This window comes from Chanos chanos, chromosome 1 (assembly GCF_902362185.1).
Source record: "Chanos chanos chromosome 1, fChaCha1.1, whole genome shotgun sequence".
Classification (NCBI taxonomy): domain Eukaryota; kingdom Metazoa; phylum Chordata; class Actinopteri; order Gonorynchiformes; family Chanidae; genus Chanos; species Chanos chanos.
In genome coordinates this window covers 39248994-39257062 of record NC_044495.1, presented here as the reverse complement: position 1 = coordinate 39257062, position 8069 = coordinate 39248994, and the positions used below count along the sequence as shown (strand labels likewise).

General features: G+C 39.3%; 2 protein-coding genes across 5 annotated transcripts in view; both read right to left on the bottom strand.

The window, feature by feature from the left end:
* Positions 1 to 254: 254 nt before the first annotated feature.
* rassf10a (Ras association domain family member 10a) lies at positions 255 to 2319 on the bottom strand. Of its 2 annotated transcripts, XM_030785838.1 has the most exons (2): positions 1199 to 2319; positions 255 to 1135 (listed from the first exon to the last, which is right to left on the bottom strand). In XM_030785838.1, exons 1-2 carry the CDS (start codon positions 2085 to 2087, stop codon positions 705 to 707), a joined length of 1320 nt encoding a protein of 439 aa, XP_030641698.1. In that variant the 5' UTR covers positions 2088 to 2319; the 3' UTR covers positions 255 to 704. The 2 variants fall into 2 exon arrangements, with proteins under 2 accessions (XP_030641698.1, XP_030641690.1); XM_030785830.1 differs by having other exon boundaries at positions 255 to 2319.
* A 3497-nt stretch (positions 2320 to 5816) lies between these two features.
* tead1a (TEA domain family member 1a) overlaps positions 5817 to 8069 on the bottom strand; it is a 33603-nt gene continuing 31350 nt past the window's right edge. For all 3 annotated transcript variants that reach the window (XM_030771801.1, XM_030771810.1, XM_030771819.1), the window contains 3 exons: positions 7432 to 7572; positions 6810 to 6962; positions 5817 to 6223 (listed from right to left, as the gene is read on the bottom strand). In XM_030771801.1, coding sequence (XP_030627661.1) covers positions 6110 to 6223; positions 6810 to 6962; positions 7432 to 7572 — 408 coding nt within the window. In that variant the 3' untranslated portion in view covers positions 5817 to 6109. The remainder of the gene's footprint in view (positions 6224 to 6809; positions 6963 to 7431; positions 7573 to 8069) is intronic.

Sequence of the window (8069 nt, the reverse complement as noted above, 5' to 3'; positions counted from 1 at the left end):
AGTCTGCGTCTGAAAGGTGTACGCCTGCACCAATCATACATTATGCAGTCTCGGGTTCACGCATCGTTGCTCTCGAGGTATGACTAATTAAATACAACGGTGCGTGACGCGAACATTTCAAAGAACGCCCACCCCAAATTATGATATAAAACACCTTTGATCCACAGACTTTCTTCCCCGAGACTTACTGTCAGATGTATGTTGGTACTTCATATTGGCAAATCATGCAGAAAGAACGGCCTCGTTTAATAAAATGCGTTTCCTTGATAACTTTAATTCCACAACATGATTACGTACACGTTAAATGGCATCAAAGTCCTCACGGTTATGCTCTGTATCTGCAGTACAATGCAGCCGTTTGGTTTTCTTTGCTCTAAACATTTAGAATAAATAAGTTTGTAATATCTGATCTTTACACTGAAAATAGAGTCGGAACGTACACGTACAATTCAATTTTCCCCACGATAGTCTGATAACAGACATGATCCTACAAATGCATTGGTATATGAGTCACTATTTGGTGTGAAGCCTTGTTTGTGGCTGCTCATTTAACCGATTAGCTCTGTGAATAGGCATCTAATTGTGAGCTGTCCATATTTACTTCAATAATTTAATGCATGCGGTTTGTTCAGAGGAAACTTTAAACATATGGGAGTCACTGGATTGAGGCGCATAGTTCCTTAAGTTTGCACACCCAGGTGTAGTCATACTAACGATTCGCAAACAGGTGTGTTATCCGAGTCCTGGCTATGCATGGAACTAAGTCCGGTGTCCGAATCATCGTCGTTAGCGTTACAACTCTTTGAGAGACCACGGGCTTGTTCTACCCACTCACTGTTCTTTTCTATAGAAGGCAACCCCTCGGTTTCAGTGACTACGAGTTCGTCTTTGTTTTCCTCTGCGTCGTTCGCTTCATCTATTTCCAAAGAGTCGACTTTCGCAAGCAAATCCTTCAACTCCTTTTCTTTTGCATCCCACAGTTTCTGGCTCATGTCCAAATCGCCCTTAACAGCCTCTAAATCTGTATTCAAACGAAGTCCAATGTACAAACTTGTGTCCAGTTGCGTTTTGATTCTCTCTTCCTCCAAAAGTAATTCATTTTCCGATAAATTGTCTACTTCTGGCGCAGCGGCGTCTGTTTCCGGAGAGGCTGTTACCTTGATGGCCATCTCCTCTGCTAAACTCTCGGTATCTACACTGGAAAGCTCCTCTTGGCGACGCCTCATCCACCTGTGGTTAAGTTCCTCTTGAATCTCACCCGTGAGGCTGTCCAGGAGAGCCTCGCGCTCAGCAAGCTCCTCTTGAAGTCTGATAACTTCCTCGCACCTTGACGCGTACTCCTCAAACTGTGCAACAGCCTCCGCCGTGTATGGCACATCACGCTCTACATTCGAATCCGTATCCGAACTCTGATCGACTAAATATGTGTCCTGCACGTAATTAATTCCATGTCTTTTCATTCTGTCAAAGTGAACTTTTGCTTCATACCTTTCGATTTCACTGTCCAGTTCTCTGATGCGCTGGATTTGTTGTCGAATGGTATGATCTTGGGAAATAACAAGGTGCACTAGTGTTTCCATTTTCTCGACTGAAGACTTATCCTTGGACATAGCTTCTTCTTTCTTTTTGTTCATTTTGTCCAACTTTCTGAAAGCTTTTCGCACTATACGGCGTTGTTTCTCCTGCGAGAGGGCCATGGTCACTCTCGCCGTGCCCTTGTACGCGCACGGACTTTCCTTACTGGGCACAACACGCGCCTCAGCGCTGCGCGGTCCGTTGTTTGGTATATACGCATCGTTCTTTACCAGAACAAATCTGACATTTTCCTGCTCGTCTCCCCACGCACTCCAAAGACGCAGGATTTTGGTTTTGTTGGGTAAAATCCTCTCGAAACCTCTCCATTTCTCCACAATACAGTATGACTGGGGAGAGCTGGAGAGCATCGCCGCAGAGGCACCTTGCTTTAAGTTTTGGTCCTCCAACAGGACTCTTATAACATCGGCACAGGTGGTGCGCCTTGACAGTCCCGACACAAGTTTCTCCTCCCGACAGACCCATACTGAGATTTTACAGTCACCGGGATCCATTTTGAGTCGAAAGAGGCAGTTGTCTTAACACGTTTCGAATTTCGAAGACTTATCTCTTAGCTTGCGCTTTTTGTTCCTTTTCATTAGCCTTCTGTCATTTTGCTTACTCGGTGCCAGATCATGTTGTCTATCTCGTGAATTTATTCCATGCTTTCGCTCGGCGCTCCTTTCGTAACTGCCTGTACCTCACCAACCGTCTCCTCCAGACACGGTGTCCACCTCCCACCTCAGCTCACTTTGTTGTGACTCTTCCAACTACAAAATCGCGTTTCACGCGCGCAAGCACCTCCTACAGCTTCTCGCTGGATCATGTGACACTGTAGGACAACTCTTCATAGCATATCATACTCTGTAGGATTTATTGCTCAAAATGTAATGCGAAGTGATATTTCCCACTATTATGTTACATTATATTATAGGCTACTGAGTATAATAACTAACTATAATCTGTTGCAATTCATTGTTTCACAAGAAAATAACAATCTATTATTAGATCACTTGATCATGTGATATCACAGTTGAGCATCTGAAATATTCTTGTCTCAAATATTTGTCTTTCACTTACGCCATTTTAAAATGTTTGTTAGGAAGCTGCGCTTTAGTAGGACTCAGAGAAAAGGATTTGTCTGCCATCAGTGTTCTGTCATATATGTATGTTAACGGCCTGTCCGGAAACGAAAGCTGCCATTGCCAAGGGATTTAGACCACTGAAACCCAAAGTGACCTGAGGGTAAGACTAACTCCGCTGATGAAATAGAGTGTAAAGCTTTTAAGGTTATCATAACGGTTAAAGATCTTCCCACATCAGCACTGGCCGCACAAGCTGTCACTTAGATGTCAGGAACAAACAAACAAACAAACTGTTTATGTCTATATATGGCAGACATAAAATGCAGTGTCAAATTTGTGAGAGGATCAATTTAGTCATAATAAACGATAAACTTTCATAAATGAAATAATGTTGACTGTGAGAACACCTGTAACTGTTTAAGTAGAACTGATGTTATAATGATGTTGCACAGCCCGTGTAGGCCTATTTTAACAAGATTCGTCTATTTTGCAAATGCATGGCATAGAATTCTGTATATTTTTCATGTATGGGAAAAGAAACGTGGGCCACATACACGAGAAAGCCATTCTTTAGAGTGTGGCGCCATCTGGTGGTAGAACCGTTTGCGTGTCTCACCGCCCTCACGAAAAATGGAGCCATACCCTATGATACGATTTTATAGGAAAGTAAGTGTCTATTTGCTCAGGAAAATGCTCTGTGGAACGAAGACTTCACACTTTATCGTTAATAACGGGACAACTCTAATGTCACGATGAAAAGCCAACAGCATGTATGCTATGGATCTAAAATATACCCACCAAAAGCATGTTCTGCAACCTCTAGAGTGGTGATACACATTTAGTTCTATAAAGGTTTATATTCTTAGATTCTAGAAGCTACGTTTACGGAGGGCAAACACTTTAAAGTTTTACAGATGTGACTCTGGAGCATGTAGTCCAATGTTAGAACACGCATTAAGTTTAACTCACCTCACCTTTATCCTTTGTTAAACTGAAGTAAAGTACAAAAAGCAACATTCGTGAAGCTACATTTTTTCCTTGAATATTAAAAAGTCAGATCCCAAAATTCTCTTAGTGCTTTCTAAGCAATATATATAAATATAAAATCCTGTCACCAACAAAATATACCAATATCACCAGTGACAAAGACCATACAAGAAGTAAGTCTTCACAGAGTATAGGTTTTGTCAAGTTTTATTGTCATTTCACTAAAACGAAACCTCCAGTAATGTATCACCTTCAAACGAATTATATTCTCTCAGTCCGTATGGGAACAAGAGGTTCAGCAAAGCGCTCAACTGTGCCATTAACGTACCAGCGAATGGAGACCACTGAGCTGTGATTAGGCGGGTTTCTTGGTCTTAACATGGAGTGTCGATGTTGTCTCTAAGTCAAATATCCAGAGAAAGACGATTTTAAGACATAGAATGGACCGTATAATGCTCTGCAATGACGCATATCAAAAACATATGAGAAAACTACTTACAGAAACATAGTCAACACAAAGGGATAGAAATAACCACACACAAGGACAGTTCTCCACATTCTCCAAAAAGCAGATTAAAAACACACTATTAATAACAAAATTACAAGAGGAATAATAACAATAAAAAATTGAAATACTCGACCAGAAACCACTTTTTGATTCTCTTTTTTTTTTGTTGTGTCTTCATCCTTCTGCAAACCATACGCTGCGCAGCCGTGTTGCCTAAAACCCTAAAAACTAGTGACACAATTCCAACGTGGTCATTTTAACCCTGATTTGGTAGGACATTGATCAAAAAATGTCAACTGATTCTTCTTGCTATAACTTCTAATATTTTCAGCTAATCATTTTGTAATTACCGGTAAGTGAGATCAAAATTCTGTAAAAAGGCTGAATATTTGTGATCACAAAACACTCTTTTCTTAAATCATCAGATAAGTCTGTTTGCGGAATAAAAATTATTTTGTATGGGCAGACATAAAGACACACACATATAAACACACACACACACACAATGCCCAGATTCATTATAATGTCTGTTAAAAGGCATTTAAGGTGATCCATACCCAAACTGAGTTTGACTTTTTGGTTTTACTGCTTGAATACCTTCTTTTCGGAGCTGAAGAGTCCATATCAAAGGCACTTTGATGCTACGATGTGTGTAGCATTTTCAGTTTGCTTGACACTGACATATTGACGCTCTGACGTATTTTTGGTCTATTCAAAGAAAGGCAATATTAGTGACTGTGTGCTTAGATCGGTAAAATGATTGCGTAGAATGTATGCCTCTCCCCACAGTAATTTTTAATAGGTCACGACGGACGTTGTATGTATACATACGTTTCATGGTTAAAACGGTTCGTAATTAAAAGCATGCAAGCAAAGGGTATTTATCAAAACAAACACTAAGGCACCGCATACTAAATATGCTTTGGCTGACACGTACTCATCCTAAAATCGATTATTGTACTGCTGGTCAGACGTAGCCTAACGTTAATCTGAAGTAGCACAAAACAAGTATAAATGTTGCCTTCTTCTATATTACACTCACTCACTGCCGATAATTAACTGATTATAACCGCACTGCTTTGACGTGTTTTTTCATATTTGTCAATGGGCTCCTTCATAAATCCATTAAAATTTGGTTTGGTTACACTTTTATATTTGGGAGGGAAAATGGTGGGGGGGGGGTTTCAAAGAAGGGCATTGCTTTTGCCACTACATTGGAGTTATATTGAGAAGGGCACGTTTGAATTCTTACGTATTAGAGGTTAGGTATTTCAAGAACACTACAGTACCTTTTTTAAGCTTTCCTTCAAAAGTTACAGTAAATAATGGAGTTAAATAGACATCTCTGTCTTTAGGAGAGCAATATGTGAATCTTTTTTTTTTAATATATATTTTTCTTCCATGATATTGAACACGGTAGAATGAAAACCATATTTCCAGAAGCAAGACAGACACAACTTTTGTCTGAGCAACTTACACACAAAACACATTCATCTCTCATTAAAACAGGAGATGATTCCCTCCAAAAAAAAAGAAGAAAAAAAAAGAGAAAAAAAAGTAACAAAACTGTACCACTATTTTTCCTTACTGTTTCACTCATATACATTTACATTTAAAACACAAAACATTTAAGACAAAAAATTATTATAATACATGTAACTGTCAATAGACTTCACCCAGAGGTGATAAAAACACACACTGGATGGGACTTTTATTTTGAAGAGGCACAGCCACTTATAAGAGGTTGTCAAGTCTATAAAAGGTTCTTGCAGTGAAGTCTGGCTGTCCTGTCTCCTCACAAGGTATTAGTTGTACTGATTTTGTGGCGTAGTTTTGTTTCTGTTGAAACAAAGACGCCTCCGTTCCTCGGGGGGACCTTGGGGGGTGAGGGGTGGTGTCTGGGGCAACGACTAGCTGCCTGACATGTCTCAGTCTACATGGTGTGAATGTATGTCTCTCATTCCTTCACCAGTGTGTAGATATGATGTTGTGCACCATGTTCACTGTTGGACACTTCAAACACACATGCCATGCACAGCAGGGTCTCCTGTGTGTCTCTATTTGTGACCACCTAGAATAAATGAGAAAAAATACATTGTTGGTGACAATTAGACACACAAATGCACACAGAAACGTGTGCACGCACACACACGCACACACACACACACACACACACTCTGGAGAAGGACACTCACTCCACTCTTTAAAAGGATGTTGACTGTGTTAGCCGTGTTTTTTTTAAAAAGTTGCACGAGCCTCACCTGTCCTAACCGAGTTGTTTTTCTTTTTTTTTTTTCCCAGAACAAAGCTTAATGTTAAGGTATAAAAAATATTTTCATTTTTTAAAGAAATATAAGCTGTGATTTCAGATACAAAATCAAATACATCAATTAGCAGTTTATCATTGATTGCTTTATCATGCAGTTTATCATGAAGCTCTATTGTGTACACAATCACAAACAGAAAAGCTCCTCTCATTACATTAGATCTTTCTTTCTTTCTCTCTCTCTCTCTCTCTCTCTCTCTCTCACTCCCTCTCTGTCTACACCCCCCCCCCCCCAACATAACAGTAGTGTTCTAGAAACATCCAGATGCTCAACCTCATCTTTTTTTTTTGTTGTTGGAGTAACAGTGCGATGTAACCAACTGGTACTTACCAGTAGAATAGTGAAGTTCTCCAGTACACTGTTCATCATATATTTCTCAGGTAGGTGTTTTAGTTTGTGGATGAAGTTAATCATATATTCACACATGGGCGATCGGCTGATTTTATACACGAAGCGTCCATTCTCAAAACGCGCATACTCCGTCTACAGGTGGTGGGGAAGACACACAGAGAACATTGTTTGAAAGCAGCTACACTGAGACCAAAAACAAACGAACAGACAAACAAACAAAAAAACAGATTTGTATGCTTTCATATTTTTTAACTAAAAGAGAAGCGTTACAGGTTAATCAGCTTTAATCCTTGGGAATCAATAAGGCTAATTTAAAGATCAGTCAGTAGGCATGATCATTCTTCTTTTTTGACCTTTTTTTTTTTTTTGGTCATAAATGACACAGATTTTAAAGCTGTCTGAGATGGAAATTCTCTTGTCAATTAATCAAACAATTATTCATGACCTGGGCAAAGGCTGAGTGTTCCTGTACACACAAAAAAAACCAAGAACAAGAATGCGAAAACAAAACAAACAAAAATCAGTGACATTATTGTACTATGTGAATTTTCTGTGAAGTTAACGCTTTTAGCTTAACGCTAACCAGACTCTCACCACGCACCTCCACTTTCTCCACCACCTGTTTGCCGAAAGAGCAGACCTTGGTCGAGCAGGTGATGGTCATGTTTTCTGAGCTCTCATACTGACTGGTCACTCCATAGAACGCCCCAGAATCTTCCTCGATATTGCAATTCAGGTCAGCCTGTGAAACACGGAAGACTTTCTCTGGTCACTGCCAACAGTGAGGAACTGGCTTCTATATTATAAGACAAGGGAGCTTCCACGAAATATTATTTTCATGTATTACTGTCAAGCCAGGGGTTCCACAAACATACAGCCAAAAGAGAAAAAAAAAGAAAAGAAAAAATAATCAAAGTGAAAGACATTTGAAATGAATCACCGATGAAAAGAAATACATGTAGCTTTTGGTTTTGATGAAACATCTGCTCAATGGAGAGGGCCTGAATTCAACTGAAGCTGCAGAAAAACCTGTATGTATGTATGTATATGTGTGTGTGTGTGTGTGTGTGTGTATATATATATATATATATATATATATATATATATATTTTTTTTTTTATTTTTTTTTAAGCTGTTTTTCAATGTATCTGTCTATGTGTATCTGAAGAAAAATATATGATGAATTAATGTTCATACAAAAATATATATACTGTATATAATTGGTTGCCAACGTTCTGC

Bases quoted from the DNA above. Each gene is read 5' to 3' on its own strand.
- rassf10a (XM_030785830.1), bottom strand. From the start codon at position 2,087: ATGGATCCCGGTGACTGTAAAATCTCAGTATGGGTCTGTCGGGAGGAG.